Raw genomic sequence first — 17123 nt, 5'->3', positions numbered from 1 at the left:
TTTTTTACCTTTCTGCAGCTAATGCATTTCGTACATGGGGAGGTACGTGTTTTTCTGCAAATCGCCCCTTAACAACAGAATTTGCTAAAATCTAATAGCATACATCAGCTTTGTTTTATTTTTTATTCGGACAAACTTACTGGATCAGTTGGGCAAATACAAGCAGATATGACGAGTGATTCAAGCTATAGGGTATTTAGTAGTCCATTTTTATCGTAGAAACATTGCTCTATTTATATATCTTACGAAACTAAGAGGACGAATAAGACCCCAGATAAGAGTACCACTTACGAGCCACATGTATATCATGACGGGTATAAGAAACATAAGGACTGTGCGCCATTCTTTTTTCAAATAGTGTCTATGAATAGATATAAGTGTTTCATACATTACTATGAATTGTCCTTACTGTGGTAGTTCGATACCAACTGCCATCACCTGGATGGCAATGATGCATCGGGTCAATTGTTTAGTAATTTCATGATAGTCCTTCCAAGTATATGGATTAAGACCATTTACAACCAATGGACCGGCAAGAACTCCAACAAGGAGGGCAATGACTATATAAAGGAGTGAGTAGCCCTTTAAAATGACGTGGATCATTCTTACATGCTTCAGAGAGAAATAGTCTTTCTTTCAGGAACATTGATATATACCCAAAAAAGAGTATGCAGCCACTAAATATGGCTATGGCTACTGTAAAGGTAGATATATCTCCTGGGATAACATCAACCGACATTGATATATGTTACTGAAAATGATCAAGTGGGAAATGAAAGGAGGAGAGAGAGAGAGAGAGAATGAGAGCAGAAAACAGAGGAATATATATACATACATACAAGCATGCTGCGTTAATTGAAATTTTTAGCTTGTCAAAATGCAAGTTTTAATATAAACTGCCCTGTTCAGTAGCAGGATACACACAGAAAAGGGCTGTCGCTGTAGGCAAGCTTGTTATGTTATGAACTCAATTGGCTCGGGATATATCTTTTTCATTTTTTTTCTTAAAAAGACTTTTTAAATTGTGTACCTTTTTCTATCGTACCATTATTATATCCATAATGATGATCGTATGTGTTTGCCAACAATGGAATTGAAAGAGATAGTAGGGTTGATGCTGTACTGAGTTTAAACTTTGTGATTTGCACACTGCTGTTGTTGATGCCACAGAAACGTCGATGATCCTCACGACCCCCTTTAATTTTATAAACAGCAAAATATTGATCTCCTTATGAAGCCTTTTCGCTCTTTTTCTCTTTTATAACTGTAATAAACAAATGAAATCCTTGCATTGCGTCTATAACAATGGCAGATTTGCTGATGATTACACGCCTGATCTCCAAGGATTTGTAAGAGTGTAGTTTGATTGTGTATATATAAAGCTCTGATATATATATGTATTTGAATGATAGATGAGTCCTCACGATTTTATCTCCATTATGAACACGTTTAATAGTGTGGCAGAAAGCTTTTCGCCTTATGTTCCTATGGCAACCAATATATTCATGGCTGTCATTACGTTCATAAGTCTGGTCACAATGATAGGTACCATACGCTATACGCAGCATGTTGAAGTCGTACTGGTCTTCCCAATCTCCTTTTTATGTATTACTGTTTTGCTCATCATCTGGAGACGTCGTAGAAATATAAAGGTAAGATAAAAATATGTGTAGAGTTGATTTGAATAATAATGATATGAAAGTTTGAAAAAGAAATGACAAGACTATGCGCTTGTATGAATGCTACTGAAAATGTTCGTGGGATTAACTTTAAGCTATCGTATTTGACTCCTGATCAAAAAGTATCTAATGAACCTACATCAATTTATGTAATAGAAGGAATCTATTAACCAAGTTTATCTTTTATTAATCATTCCATTCATTAGGCTATTACTATTGAATTCGACGATCGATATAATCTCTTACATCAAATATCCAGATCTAATTCGTCACCTCCGGCTTACTCCAGCTTACAGATGCCAGTCAACATTTATTGTCCCAATCAAAGTCAAGTAAAATAAAATATTCGGAGTTGAATTAATTGCTTCGTAAAATCTAATTGGTACTAGTTTGTACAAAAGGGGGGTGATGATCAATGAGAAATTAGATAGACTTTCTTTCTTTTTTTTTTTCTCTTCCTTCCTTTATTATTATTAATCATGAGAGAACCCAACTTTAGCTTCCCTTCCCAAAGCAGAGCAGCCGTTTGTATTACTTCTGCTCTTTATGATAGAAGGGCACTAGATTGCACAGCAACTTTACCATTAGTCAACTCCTTAACTCATCTTGCCTACTTGACTTCAACTTCGCCACGCATTAGAGAAATACTCTGTCTTGATGGTGGCCTTGAAAGGCTTGTTAGAATCTTGTTTAATACTTCCAATAGAGCAGATCGTTTAACCTCTTGGAAGTGGACATTAGCCTTTCAAACTGTTGTTAATGTGGGTGTAAGAGGAACTGAGCAAATCAGAACCAAAGTAGTTGATGCTGGTATGATTCCTTTTATATTGACCATATTAAGCAATACCAATAAGGGATTGGAACAAAGAATAGGTAAACATAAAGAAATATTTAATTTAACTAGGCCCTGACCTATCTTTAGATAATAACAACAACAGCAGCAATAATAATGATAATATTAATAGCAATATTATAAATAATAACACAGCAACAGTAACAGGTGAGTTATATTCCTATTATGCGAAATTTTAAATATGTGTACTTATATTTATTAGATCACTCTAAAACATCATCCATTCATAACAATACACTACGCCGCTCTACATTTCCATATGTAAAAATCAATGCTGCTCAAAGACGTCATAGACGTATTCACAAAGATGATAAAAAACATATCGAGGACCATGTGTTTCATCGGGAAGAAGACATATTATTAAGCTTGCAACTACTCGCCTATCTCTCAAAATATCCTCATATTCGAGATTTATTCCACACAGCATATGATAAAAATGTGTTTAGCGCTGTCGAAAAGTTCTGTCATCGTACTCAACCTGGGCCTGTCCAATACTGGGCTGGTGTCATCATGCGAAATGCGTGTCGAAAAGATGAAACACGAGGCGGTCTTCGACGCTGCGCCAACATGCACTGTGGAAAATGGGAAACTCAACCTAGAGAATTTGCAAAGTGTCGACGCTGTAGAAAGGCAAAATACTGCTCAAAACCCTGTCAAAGTAAAGCATGGGCCGATGGACACCGATGGTGGTGCGTGGAAAGACATCCTCCTGTTCCTGTTAATGGCGCTGCTGGTGCAGCAACAACCTCCGCAACCACAACAACCAATTCGGTTTCCACAACAACAGTTGCCAACACATCAGCAATAGCCAATAACGTCACTGCCAATGCTAATAATGGATCCAACACCGACTTGAATTTGTCATCACATAACAACAATAGTAGTCATAGTAGCAGCATTACATTTGAACAGACATCTGAATCCAACACTGAAACAACGGATAATAGATCAATACTTATGGAAATGGGCGTCCGTATGGAACTTTGAATTAATATGATTTTTTATATATATGCACATCAGTAATCTCTCCCCTCCTCTCGTTCTTTATTGATACCAATGATTTACCCCATCCTTCTCTTTTCTTTTCTTTTTTTAAACATGTTAAACCTTTTCATTCATTTTGTTAGATTAAATACACATTCTATCTCTTATGCGTCAATACAATTATTTTACAATTATACGTTGGTAATAAAAAAGGACAAATTATTCATCAAAGTATTGCTACAAAGGGAGAGTGTTTGAGGAGTATTACCCTTAACGTCTTGAATAATCTTGTTAAAGTTTACTTTTGCGCAGATCTTTTCGAAATCACATCTTCTATTAAGCTAATCTTGTGTTACTTTTTCTTTTGCATATATGGTTCTATTGCTCCAGTCTGTCAAGCGAATTTACATAAACAAAAACTGATGTGTAGCATGCAAAAACTTCCTTATTTAGGAGGGCAAAGTTTATAAAGATTGCAAGATAAGGTTATGGTTTGATGCTGTACATAGAACGCCTTGTTATTGCAAAACGAATAGTAGATTAATGTGATTGCATAGGGCAATCAAGCAACTCTCCCTTTTCAAAAATTTTAATTTGAGAAGCTTATTTATTTGTTGCAATTCATATATTACAACTTGCCTCAGTGCTTCTGCGGCAAAGAAGCGAGTATGCTATTTAAATAAAGATGGATGGATAGCAGTTTGATTTCCTTTTTTAATCACTGTTTGTGACTCTTTTATTAATCCAAAAAGGCATTTTTTTTTTTTGGCCTTTATTTTTAATTGCGGGCAAAACATAGAGTAAAGCATGGCCATTTGTAAATTTTATCAATCAGGCACTTGCAGAAATGGAAACAACTGTAATTTTCAACACGTGAAGCAAGGAAGCGCTTTGAATTCTGCCGCACCTAAATACAAGTAAAATAAATGAGTCATTTCGAAACATTGTTTAACTCTAGATTTAGTGAGACTTCTTTGAGAGGAAACCTAACAGACGAACGTCCGCAGTGGAAACTTAGTGTCTATGGTCCAGCAAAAGAAGAACCAAATTTGATTGTTGGAACAGATAGAAGCCCCGAAGAGGATCGTTATCAATATTATCTTTGTAGAAGTACAACTGGAAATGAAAGTCAATATGCAAGTGTTTGATCTTGTCCTTGTTGCTTGTTGATTAACTTTTAATATATATATATATATAGCTTACCGGCCATGACCAGCTTTCTAATCAAATGGAGGCACAAGTGAACGCGATTATAAATAACCCAACAGGAGCTATTCAACATTATGAAAAAGAAAAGTCAGCGCGTTCTGGTCCTTTTGGAGGCACTGCAAATGATACCCCTTTTGCCCCCTTTACAGGTTCTGGATTTGGTGCAACAGCAGCAAAGCCTTTTGGCACAACAACGACTGCCTTTGGCTCTTCTTCAGCACCCACCGCTTTTGGAGCTCCTGCATTTGGCACTACAGCATTTGGATCCACGAGTAGTCCAAGCGGAAATGCATTTGGTAATAAAAGCGCCTTTGGCAGCAGTACAGCACCAGCTTTTGGATCGACTAGCACACTCGGTTCTACTGCTCCAGCATTTGGATCGACAAGCACATTAGGCGCAAGTGCCCCAGCATTTGGTTCAACAAGTACATTGGGGGCCAGTGCTCCTGCCTTTGGCTCAACCAGCACACTTGGAAGTGGATCGGCTTTTGGACAGAAGGGCACGTTAGGATCAGCATTTGGACAGACAAGCAGTTTAGGTAGCGGATCTGCATTTGGACAAACAAGTACACTGGGATCAGCATTTGGAAAATCAAATGCGGTAGGGAGCGGTACAGCATTTGGACAGACTACGCCTGCTTTTGGACAAGCTACATCTTTTGGAAATTTGGCAAATAACAGCAACACGACAGCGCCTGCTTTTGGAACAACGAGTACACTTGGAACAGGTACGACAGCATTTGGCTCAACCAATGGATTAGGAAATACTACTACCGCTTTTGGTCAAAATAATGCATTTACACAACCAAAACCTTCGATTGACACAAATGGCGATCCTCAACTTGAGGCATTTGTATCTCAAGAGTTTATATATCGCCAAGTACCCGAGATCGAACCACCACCTGAGCTTCGATAACAGTGTGTATATAATAAAGATATTTTTTATTTTGATATGTATAAAAACTATATTAACTATATGTATATTTTATAAAAAAAATGTACAAAAGACAAAAAGGCTAGCTCATGTACAAAAGGGAAGAACAATAAAGGGGGGAATTTTGTGTGTCATCTATGTAACAAAATAAAGTACAAAATTTGTTTGAAGTGAATATATCCTTGTCCATCGTTTTTTTACCTCTCTCTTTTTTTTGTTATTTTTTTATATGTTTTTTTTATAATTTTCGTAAGTATTTTTGTGCTTTTTTTTTTTATCTTTTTCTTTTTTTTAAGAATAGGTTTGCTGTTGTTGTTGTGAGAGTGAGTGAGAGAGAGAAATACATAAGAAAATCAGTTCAAAAGAAAGAGAGAGTAGTAGTTGTTGTTGTGTGATAGAAAAGAAAAAAAAGTAACTTCCTTGTTATGTACAGTTGTGTCTGGCAAAGGAACAAAAACAAAATTACTGAGAAGCAGTAGTAGTCGTAGTCGTACTCTCTCGTTGATCCTCGGAATTGGTTACGAAAGGTAATAGCTTTTCTACTTCTATACAAAAAACGAAATGAGTGATCGAGTCATGAAAGAAACAATAAAACCTACTTTGAATTAAATGTTTGCCATAGGTATACTTTTTCAAAAATTGGAGATGAGGCTTTATCTTGGTTACGAGCAACTCACGTTGATCATCATCCACGACATCCAGCATTTTTTGAATAACATAGTTAGCGTACTGGTCTTTCATCATTATGGCCAATGGCAAAGTACTTTTGGATGATATTAGTATATATATTCCTATGCTGTATAGCATTCTTACCCATCAGGTCTTGGTTGAAGCACTTCTTCAATCAATAGTTGCCTATCCTTCTTTGAGCCAAAATCAACGCATTTTTCTACAACATTACTAGCAAATTTATGTTTGCTAAGTTGTAATACATGTCCTCGGATCTTTTCAATTACAAGTGCTTTATCAGCAGGTCTACCGCGTTCCAGAATGTGCTGGATTACATAGTTTCCATATTGATCTTGAACCAACTGACTTGTACATCTGTGTAACTCATCAAGCAATGGTCCCTATAATATGATTAGAATCATCAATGTCTATAAAACGAATACTCACCGTTTGATCTTCAGTACAATGTTCAAACATGCGCTGAATAACTCTGCAGCCATATGGGTGAGTAGCAAGATTATAGACTTGACCATGGAAAGCGTCAATGATAAATTGTATATGCTGGGCTGGCACGCGTTCAATTGCCTTTTGGATTACATGATTACCATTCTGGTCTTTAATGCACTTTAGCACACAACCGTCTAGTTCTTTAACCAGTTTAGCTTGTTGTTCCGTAAGCACATGTTCCAAAGCCTTTTGAACAACGCGACAACCATACATTTGGAGCGAGAGTGACAAAACATGTCCCTCCATCTGTTTGGCCAAAATTGTTTTTTGCATTTGATTCCCATGTTCAAAGAACTTTTGTAAAACGTAATTTCCAAAAACATCCGTCATCAATTGAAGCGCATTTGGCAATACTTCTTCAAATACCATCTGCTTTTCATCACTGTTGGCTGTTTCCAGCTTTTGTTGAATAAAACGAGAACCATGTTGATCACCACTAAATTCAACAATATGTCCCTCGATATCCTTGAGCTCATATTTCTTGTTTTTGGAGTTTCTGAATTCTTCGAGCAGAGGACTACGGATGCTCATGGCTATGTCGTGTGTTACAGGCGCTGGCTGATGTTGATTATGATGATGCTTATCATTTCTTGTCTTTATCATATTGCTGCTATTAAGATGCATTTGTTGTTGCAGTAATAACTGCTGACGTGCAGCAAGTAATTGCTGTTGTTGTTGCTGTATCAACAATTGCTGCTGTTGTAAGGCACGAAGCTTCTTGTCAGTAGCACTATTCGGAAGCGGGTTCTCAGGAAAGCCAGCAGGGTCAATTCCAGCAGGCGCTGTTAAAGGTCCATTCAGATGACTAAGGTTGGCAGCAGCAGCAGCGGCGGCGGCGGCGGCTAAAAACAAGGTTAAAAAATATAAAGTACAAGTGTTTCTTTTTACCTTGTTGCTGTCTACGATACGCAATATCTCCTTGGCTCCAGCGGCCATACATTGACATATCTACGCCAAGACCATTATCATCCTCAGATAATGTGTTGTACAGTGATGGCTGGCTATAAGCATGAGGAGGAGCAAGGCCCAGGTATGGACTGTTGACTGCACTCAGCGATTGAAATCTTGCAGCTTGTTGCATCTGCTGCACATACTGAGGATTAGATGAGGATGCATTGTACTCATCCTAAATTGATGTTACAAATGGGCTATCTTTACAATAAACATACTTACCTCATCGTTAAGACCAAATCCACCGAATTGGCTCATCAGCATTTCTGTCTGACGATCTAAGTCATCATAGACGTTCCTTCCAGGAGGCGTTGAATTGGAGCGGGCAGGGGGTGTTCCAGGAAAGGCAAACTTGTTACGAATTGGAGGAGAAATAGGGTTCTCATCCATTGTCATGTGTAACATGGAGGGCAAGTTGTTACTGTTTTCTAGTTGAGCACTGGCCAGTGAAGAAGATGAGGGTTGTCTGTTTCGATACATCATGTCATCATAATCTAAAGCGTTTAACTGATCACGATACTGCTTCTGGATAGCATCCAAGTCTCCTATCGAAACAGGATCATCAAAGGAAAATCCACTGTTTGTGCTATTACTGGATGTAACAGCGTGTCGTTGTCGTGCTTGCTGCTGAAGAGCAAACAAAGGAGAAGGCGTTCTCGGGAAATCCTAAGAGCAAAAATTAGAAGCTGCAGGTAAAACCTTATTAGATGTCCTTACCTGCTGAATAAGATCCACCAAATTTCTTTGACGCCTATTCGCCAGTGTGTCATCCTTTTTTATTTGGTTTACGTTATTAAATGAATCATGTGTACCAAGGCCTAAAGATGACAATTTAGAGAAAATAAAGGTATATTTCTTGCCAGGTTTACCTTCTTCTCCTTGCTGCCACAACTGCCGTTGGGCGTTTGGTTGATGTACATCCTGAGTTTCTTGATAGCCGGTATCTATAAAGCCTTCGGGAACTGCACGCTTGCCATGTAATAACTGTTGTGTGGGCGGTGCGCTGTTTGAGCGATGGTCATCAGGGAATAATGAAGAGGAATTGCCTGCAAATAAGTCCTCATAATCAAGTTTACCATGTAAAAGTGCCGCAAGCTATAATGTATAGGTTGGCTATAACAATCTTGATGTAATACTCTAATTACCTGTCCTTGAGGTTGGTTCTTTGCTTTTGGCTGATGTAAGTCAGACTTCTGACCACCTGGCGACATGGGTCGACGTGGTTGCATTTGTTTGAAAGACAATTTTTTTTCTTCAATAGAAAAAAAAGGCTCAGAGCTTTGAAAGTCAGGGAAGGTTTCCTTCTTATTTTAAACTCCCTTCACGGTCGTGACGTGGAGCGGAGACGAACAATCATTAGCCTTTTTCGTTCGTAGTCCATATCCTGCAATAAAACAAGTTAAAAGGAACAAAGAGCTGCTATGCTTAATAAAAAAGAAACCATGCATGACCCTAATAAATCAACTTGTGTTGTATCTAAACTTGATAATAAAGTAGTATGCTTTCCTTTGACTGTTCTTTTTCATAATATGTTTCCAAGGGGAGTAGCTTTCATGCAAAAGCTGTGCATATGTTTCCCTGACAACACTCAAGTCACCGATAAGCAATTATCCGTTTGCGGGTTGCTAAGAGCTTTAAGATGTTGAGCATAAGTTTCACAGTTTCTAATGCGCTTTGCCACGAGTTACTACTCATAGAATGATGGACAGCGTTGCTAAAGAGATATTACTTTAACAAGTGTCACTAAAAGACTTTTGAAATAATAAAGACAGCTTAAATAATATTGCTTAGTGTTTGATCAATGGTAGAAAACAAGAGTATTTACAAGATTAAAACAAAATTTATTCAATTTTATATAAATACAAAAATTACACTTAAATCATAGAGTTAATTTTCTTCAAGATGTCTGCCTTTGTTTCTTCGCTCATGTTTTGTAAAATACTAGCAAAACCATCCAAAACGGCTTCTTGATCAGCAGCAGCAAGAGAAATGATTTGCTCCTTTACTGCTTCACTCTTCAACTTGCTGATACGTTGCTCAATAACGCTAGCACGCTTATCGAACCATTCTGCAACAATCTCATCAGCATCGTCGAAAGAGACTGAAGCATGATCGTTTTCAAACCATTGCTTGACAAGGTTAAACATCTTTTCGCGAGACATACCACCATTTGAGGCAGTGACAATCTTGCGGAAGGTATATTCTTCACAAAGACGACGACGGACACGCCAGTAGAAGTAGTGACGAGCACGACGCCATTCGATAGGCTTACGAATTACACCCTTGGCTTGCATACGGCCAGTACGATCGTGAAGATCAGCGAATTGAATGGCAATTTGTTGATAGATGGGCAATAGTTCTTGTTCACGGGCATCCAGTTGTTTTTGAACCTCAGCCTTCTGATCAGCAGTGATATCAGGAGTTTCCAATTGTTTCTTCAAAGCACCATACTTTTCGTCCAAACGAGCCATTGTAGCCAACAATTGGGGCTTACGGTACTTGATTTCAACAATACCTTCAGGTTCAAGGACACCACCACGAGCTTGAGTATCAGCGTACATTTCCATCATGTCCTTGTTGATAGTAGGATCAACGACGACCCAGGCACCACCACGGAGTTCACCATTAGGCACAATGTAAACAAAGACGGGTTGCTTGTAGCTTCTAAGAGCATCAACGATTTGAGCACCATACTTCAACACTTCGTTGTACATATCACGTTGACCACCAGAGAAACCACGCCAGTTGGCAAAGATCATCAGTGGCAACTGTTCACCCTTGTTGAAGTCGTTGATGGCCTGGGCTGTCTTGTAAGCAGAGTTAGGGTACCATACACCACCAGCTTCCATAAACACTTGCTCGGTAGATTCAGCATTAGCAGGATCAGCTGGAACGATGTTTTCAACCGTTCTGGTCTCTACAGAGACAACGCCCATAGGAATACCACCCAAACGAGCACGACCAACGACAACAGTACGAGCCCAGCCGCTCAAAGTTTCGACAAAAGAGTCTTGATCAAAGAAACCACTGAGCCATTTGCCATTTTCGTTCTTACCGGCCAAGAAGAAACGAGGATCTGAAGGACCCTTGGGAGGAGTGTACTCGATATCACGATCGACAGGGTCAGTGCTAATGCGCATCGTAACAGGAGCGTTACGAACGGCAGGAACAAAGGACAACCACTGAACGATCTTGCCAATACCTTCTAAATCGTTCTCAGCTGTCAAGTGAGAGACACCATTCTTGTACATGATCTGGGTACCACCCAATTGTAAGTTGGACGTGTAGACTTCGCGACCAAGTACCTTATTCAAGGCAGGAGCACCTGTCAAAATGATAGGTTGACCTTCATTTTGAACTGTACGTTGACCAAGACGGACAAGGTAAGCACCAATACCAACAGAACGGCATGTAACCAAAGTAATGGTGAAGATGTCATCATAGGCACGAGAAGTTTCACCAGCAATAAGTCCAGAGCCTCTCAAGTTTTCGACACCAAGACCATCTGTGTGACCAATAACATCAGTGATACGAAGACGCTTTTCTCCATCATCTTCAATTTCTTCAACAAGAACACTCTTGGTATCGCCTTGACGAGAGAGGGTTTCATAATCGGCAGGAGTCAAGTAGAGATACTTGAAGCCAGAGGTAGGATCAGAAGGTTCCTTCCATGCAGCTCTAAATTGACCAATGAGCTCATCAGCAAGACCAATACGGGCACCAGAGTTGGCAGACAGATAGACACGAGGAATGCCCAAGTTACGAGCAAGTTCTGAAGCCTTGTAAAAGACCATGTCTTCAGCAACGCCGAATGAACCGATCTTGAAGGTGATATCATTAGCAATGGCAATAATACGACGGCCACTGGGGTACTCGGGGGTACGAAGAGTCATGATCCAAGCAACCATACCGACGGTGTTGGTACCAGGGGCACGGTCAATTTCCTGAAGAACGTTGTCTTCGTCAAGCACCAATTCCTTGGCTTCGACCAATTGGCTGGGCTGCTTAAGTGAAGGGTCACGCTTGCATGCCTGTGTCCACTGGTTCTGGACAGATTGACGGAAGAGTTCGGGGAAGTCGTAGACGTAGGTAGTACCCATCAAGTGAGCCTTGTATCGACGAGGTTGGAGCCATTCCTTGGTAGGGTAAGGAGTAGATAAGGGTTGCATGTGCATGGAACCAGGGATCTTGTTGAGTGACTTGAGAACCCAGCCGCTCTTTTCCGTCTTGATTTCTTGGTAGACATCTACCTTCAAGATGAAACCAGAGACGTTATCCACAATGAAACGCATAGGAATGATGGGCGCATCAGGTCTCTTAGATTGAACATTGAAGCGAATTTCGGCGCCGGTGACACGAAGCTTCCAAAGACGCTTACCGTGACGATCAACAAAGTCCTTCAAGGCATGCTCAACTTCATCTACCTCGATAGCAAAGGTGGGGATAAAGTTGATAAAGAGGTGATTACAGTCCGAGTTCTTGTATTCATGGCTGACGATTTCAAGTGTATCCAAGATATCGGTGAGCAAGCGGTCGCTTTCAGAAATCAAGTAATCAGCAGTACGCATCGAGCTCTTCACACGACCAGGACGAACTAAGGCACGAATGAAGAAACGGCAGTCGGAGGGGTTTTCTTTAGCAACAGCATAGTAGACATGCATCTGTCTATTTTCAATGAAACATGGCTTGATGTCAAAGTTAGACAAACGAGCCAGTTCGAGTTGATAGGCCATAGCAGGTTCAATGTGACGAATAGTTTCATCTTCTTGATAGTTTTCGCGTTCACGGAAAGTGTAGTAATCGGGATATTGGTTCTCGCGGCAGACAACAACGGAAATACGACGAAGATGAGCCTTGCGGAATTGTTCAGCATGAGCAGCAATGAGCTCAGAGATCTTGCTTCTCATGACAGAGTCATCGAAGTCGGTACCAGCACGGAGAGCAATGTTGAGAATATTTTCCATGCGAGATTCGCTAGCTTCACGCTTTTGTTGAAGCATGGGAGGAAGAGGCTCTTCTTCAAAGGCAGTTAAGATACGAGGCAGCTCGCTTTGCAAATCTTCAAGAGAGTTACAGGCAGTCATAGCACCAGTACGAATAGGTTCTTCTTCTGTCTTGTTCAACAAGAAGGTCAAGTCAGAGTAGGAAGCAATACGCTTGCTGGGATCAACATTGTTGGCAGCAGTTTGGAGCAAGAACTTCCAGGCAACAATGTATGGCTTGCGGTCAAGGTTGTAAGCAACATCCAAGATCTTGTAAGCATGGTAAGAACGGCGACAGTATACTTCAAGAGCAGCCAAAGCGATATAAGGATCTTCGTGGTAGAAGAAAGGAGGCAAGACATCAAATACGTTGAACTTGGTGTCAACAAGGTCCTTGAAGGCATCATAACTGGGTGTACGGTATTCGATGCCTCCACCATAAACAGGCTCAGTCACAGAGCTCTTCAAGATCTGATACATCTGAGCCTTGCGTTCTTCGTGAGAAGGCAGTTGGCAGAGAATCAAAAGTTCACGAGCCTTGAGTGTCACCTTTTGAGTAGCTCGGCTGTCAATTTCAGACAAACGCTTCAGAATGGGCATAAAGAACTTGTCAAATGCAGCACCATTAGCCACGGGGCTGATGAGATCAAGCAGCAACAAAACGAGGTTATTTTTGGTGTTCACCTTTGCATGAGACAAGATGATGGCCAATACTTTATCCAAGTCGTCCTTGTTTTGATCTCTGAGAGCCAAGATAACCTCTTCCTCACGTTGCTGACCACTGAACAGAATTTCAACATCATAATATTGTTCCATCAATTGCACATAGACAGCATACTCGTGTTCCTTCAATCCATTTCTGAAACGTTCAAAGATGCTCGTCAAAGGTGCAAGTGAGTTCTTGTAAGCAGTAGCTTCGGATTGAAGCTTGATATTTTCACGTGCGTAGTCTTCAACCATCTTTTCAAATTCTTGAGCAGGGAATGGACGCTTTTCAGCCCTCGCCTCATCAAACAACTTATGTAAAGCGGTCTCTAAGCGAAGAGGGATACGGCCTGAAAGAGCAGAGAAGACAGAATTCATTTCAGAGTAAGGTAATTCGGGATTGTTCAAGATGTCAGTCAAGTCCTTGACGACGGTTTGAACAAGAGCTTGGTTGTCATAACCTTGAAGAATATTTTGGAGAATGTCCATAGTAGCACGGAAGCGTTGAATTGGCTTGTCACCAATGAGATAAGGAGGACCGAAGGCAGGGACAGTACCGTTGAAGGGCAAAGCGTGCTTAACGCGGCTAGGATCATCTAAAGAAAGGATACCAATGATATCACCAGCTTCAAGTGTAGCACCAGCTTGCTTAATGAATTGAACATGACCGTCTTCGGCAGCGACGAGAGGCATGTACATTTTCATTACCTACAGAAAAAAAAAAAGAACACATTGAGTTTTTGAAGACTTAAGAGAAAAACAAACTTACTTCAATTTCAGCATAAGCTTGGCCAGCCTTGACATGATCACCGTTTTCAAGAAGCAAGTTGACGAGTTTACCAGGAGAAGGACTTCTCAATTGGGTGGGATCACTTTCCTTTTCCAAAAGACAAGTCTTACCATCGACCATCAAACGTGTGGCTTGAACTTCATCACGAGAATAAGTTGTGTGAGACTTTCCATCAATGGAAATCAAGAGACCACCATCGGAAAGATCACGTACACCAACTTCGGTCTTGGTACCGTTCAAGTAGAGGGTATAGACACCAGGAGCAGAACGAGTGACAGTGAAGTTGAAACGAACCTCCTCATAAATGAACTCAACGCTAAACACAGTCTTGAGAGTGCTCTTGCTAGGAACTTGACCTTTCTCAAGAGATTGCTTGTATTGCTGCAAGCATGCTTGAGCAGCCATGTGGGCCTTGGTGACAGCACCACAGTAAACAGCGAGCATAGTATCGGGACGCTCGGCGGTCATCTTTTTGGAAATGAGCATATCCAACCAACCAGTATTGATCGTATTTTCCTCAAAGTCGGGAGTTTCGAGCAAGCGAATGATGTACTCAACAGTTGTTCTAAAATCACCACGAATAGAGAGCTCCTTGAGAGCAATGACCATATTCTTACGTGCCTGTTGGCGGTTTTCACCATAAGAGAAGATGTGACCGAATTGAGAGTCGGCGTACTCGTGAAGACCACCAGCAGAGACAACAGAGAAGTAACCCCAAACGTTGGTACTGGATCTGAAGTTAAGTTCTTGCATCATACCGGATGAAGGCTTGAAGCCTGCGTCAGGGTTTTCAGCAGTGATACGAACGGCAATAACATGACCCTTAGGGACAGGACGACGAAGACTAGTGAGAGAGGAAGGATCTTCAAAATCGAAATCGATTTCTGAAGCGCTGTTGGGTTGAAGACCGTAAAGGACACGGATATCACGAATACGGTGAAGAGGAATACCCATAGCGATCTGAAGTTGAGCAGCGGGCAAGTTGACACCAGAGACCATTTCGGTAGTAGGATGCTCGACTTGAAGTCTAGGGTTCAATTCCAAAAAGTAAAACTGATCGTCGTGATGACTGTAGAGGTATTCCACGGTACCCGCAGAAACGTAGCCCACCAATTTACCCAATCTAACAGCTGCCTTTTCCATCTGTTCAAATATATCAGGCTTTGCAATAGTGACAGGCGCTTCTTCAATAATCTTTTGGTGACGACGCTGAACGGAACAATCACGACCAAACAAACTGATTGCATTACCATACTGGTCAGCCAAGAGTTGAACTTCCAAGTGACGTGCGTTACCAGCGAGCTTCATGATGAAAATGGGTGAACCGGGAATTTCATTTTGAACTTGAGTGAAGAGGTGTGCAAAGTTGGAAGCATCTTCGACCTTACGAATACCTTTACCACCACCACCTTCAGAGGCCTTGATCATTACGGGGAAACCGATCTTTTCAGCTGCCTTGAGACCCTCCTCTGCTGTCTTGACACAGGCCGATTCGTAAGCACGTTCAGGAACAACAACGTGACCGGCTTCGTCAACTTCAGTTTCGGTAATACCATCACCACTCCAGCCCATAGTAGGAACTTGAGCGCTCTGTGCTACGATTGTAGATGAAATTTTGTCACCAAGTGATCTCATAGCAGATGCAGGAGGACCGATAAAGACACACTTGTGCTTTGACTTGGCGAGCATTTCAGGCAAACGAGGGTTTTCGGAAGCATGACCCCTGTATAGAACAATAAGTCTCTTTTTTAATTCATCTGTTATCTCAACCTACCATCCTGCCCAAACGGCGTGTACACCGGTTCGCTCGGCAACATCAACAATGAGTTCAACATTAGCATAATTATTATTGTTTGTGCCACCAGGGACTTCAACATAGTTATCGGCCATACGGATGTATTCAGCGTTTGCTTTCAAATCTTCTGGTGTTGCCATGACAGTAAACTCAATAGCACGTTCGTTACCAAACGTCTCGTACGCCCATTTTCTGACAGAGCGGATTTCTTTCATGGCAGCCATACCGTTATTGGCAATCAGTACTTTTGAGATAACGGTGTGACCTTCGTGAGCTTCGACGAAATCTCTAACTGGACCCTGAGGAGCAGTATCGAGAGAGTTGCCACCTGACAAGATATTAGCTTGGATATGTTTTATTTCGTTGAGTTCATCTTACCCAAAAAATGACTCGGTAAATTTTTTGTGTCAACCATATTATATTAGAATATTATGCTTTAAAACTTTGTACAAGAGATAGATATATGTCCGTGTGTGTGTGTGTATGGGTGCGTGTGTGTGCTTAAATAAGGGACGCTTTCTCGTTAATGTATATGTATATATATGGATATGTCGGGTTTTCTTTTTGTTTAGATAAAACCTCTCCCGGTCAGAGTAATTAAAAGAGCAAGACGAGAAGAAAAAGAAGAGAAGAAAAAAGATTGGTAAAAAATAACCAGGCAAAGTGGTTAACTCCGAGTTTGGGTTGATTCAACCCCACTTCAAGTCGACATACACTGGCCTTCACTTTCCAAAAGATGCACTGAGTTTCAAGTGACTGCCAATCAAATACTCAATAAAGTGGCTGACAACCCCAACAAGAGGGTAAGTGTTATGCATCAGTATCCAAGACGACGAGTCTTTTGGGTTCCATATTTGATGCTATTCAACGAGTAAACAGAATATGATGAACAGTACATATAAATAAAAGGTCAACGCTTTAATCACTGTAGGTGTAAGTGATTTTTTTTGTATTTTGCTGGCTTATCATTAAAGTGCCTAAAAATTGGGGGAAACAGGGGGAAGAGTAAAATATTTTTTTTATTTCTTATTGTTTCCCTTGTTGGGTTTTGCGGAAGCCGAGATA

General features: G+C 40.7%; 6 protein-coding genes across 6 annotated transcripts in view; 3 read left to right on the top strand and 3 right to left on the bottom strand.

The window, feature by feature from the left end:
• RHIMIDRAFT_211895 (uncharacterized protein) overlaps positions 1–774 on the bottom strand; it is a 2607-nt gene extending 1833 nt beyond the window's left edge. The window contains exons 1-5 of the mRNA XM_023607210.1: positions 610–774; positions 410–560; positions 247–361; positions 141–185; positions 9–91 (exon numbers count right to left, since the gene is read on the bottom strand). Of these exons, the coding sequence (XP_023470438.1) occupies positions 9–91; positions 141–185; positions 247–361; positions 410–560; positions 610–739 (524 nt within the window). The 5' untranslated portion in view covers positions 740–774. The remainder of the gene's footprint in view (positions 1–8; positions 92–140; positions 186–246; positions 362–409; positions 561–609) is intronic.
• Positions 775–1277: 503 nt separating this feature from the next.
• On the top strand, positions 1278–2098 carry RHIMIDRAFT_234323 (uncharacterized protein; the record flags this gene model as incomplete). Its single annotated transcript, XM_023608136.1, has 5 exons — positions 1278–1349; positions 1413–1652; positions 1703–1828; positions 1886–2011; positions 2069–2098. The coding sequence occupies 5 exons, from the start codon at positions 1278–1280 to the stop codon at positions 2096–2098; spliced, it is 594 nt and encodes a 197-aa protein (XP_023470437.1).
• A 60-nt stretch (positions 2099–2158) lies between these two features.
• On the top strand, positions 2159–3519 carry RHIMIDRAFT_234322 (uncharacterized protein; the record flags this gene model as incomplete). Its single annotated transcript, XM_023608135.1, has 3 exons — positions 2159–2552; positions 2602–2679; positions 2735–3519. The coding sequence occupies 3 exons, from the start codon at positions 2159–2161 to the stop codon at positions 3517–3519; spliced, it is 1257 nt and encodes a 418-aa protein (XP_023470436.1).
• Positions 3520–4247: 728 nt separating this feature from the next.
• RHIMIDRAFT_65347 (uncharacterized protein) lies at positions 4248–5881 on the top strand. The gene is made up of 3 exons (XM_023615522.1): positions 4248–4433; positions 4481–4652; positions 4715–5881. The coding sequence occupies exons 1-3, from the start codon at positions 4324–4326 to the stop codon at positions 5639–5641; spliced, it is 1209 nt and encodes a 402-aa protein (XP_023470435.1). The 5' UTR covers positions 4248–4323; the 3' UTR covers positions 5642–5881.
• Positions 5882–6121: 240 nt separating this feature from the next.
• Positions 6122–9015, bottom strand: RHIMIDRAFT_234320 (ARM repeat-containing protein; the record flags this gene model as incomplete). Its single annotated transcript, XM_023608134.1, has 9 exons — positions 6122–6204; positions 6259–6422; positions 6473–6729; positions 6776–7677; positions 7724–7961; positions 8009–8452; positions 8504–8604; positions 8656–8881; positions 8932–9015. The coding sequence occupies 9 exons, from the start codon at positions 9013–9015 to the stop codon at positions 6122–6124; spliced, it is 2499 nt and encodes an 832-aa protein (XP_023470434.1).
• Positions 9016–9614: 599 nt separating this feature from the next.
• On the bottom strand, positions 9615–16684 carry RHIMIDRAFT_211889 (acetyl-CoA carboxylase). Its single transcript, XM_023607209.1, has 4 exons — positions 16437–16684; positions 16038–16386; positions 14243–15986; positions 9615–14181 (listed from the first exon to the last, which is right to left on the bottom strand). The coding sequence occupies exons 1-4, from the start codon at positions 16471–16473 to the stop codon at positions 9661–9663; spliced, it is 6651 nt and encodes a 2216-aa protein (XP_023470433.1). The 5' UTR covers positions 16474–16684; the 3' UTR covers positions 9615–9660.
• Between the last annotated feature and the right edge of the window lie 439 nt (positions 16685–17123).

This window comes from Rhizopus microsporus, assembly GCF_002708625.1.
Source record: "Rhizopus microsporus ATCC 52813 unplaced genomic scaffold scaffold_2, whole genome shotgun sequence".
Lineage (NCBI taxonomy): Eukaryota > Fungi > Mucoromycota > Mucoromycetes > Mucorales > Rhizopodaceae > Rhizopus > Rhizopus microsporus.
This window is presented reverse-complemented; position numbering and strand designations above follow the sequence as displayed.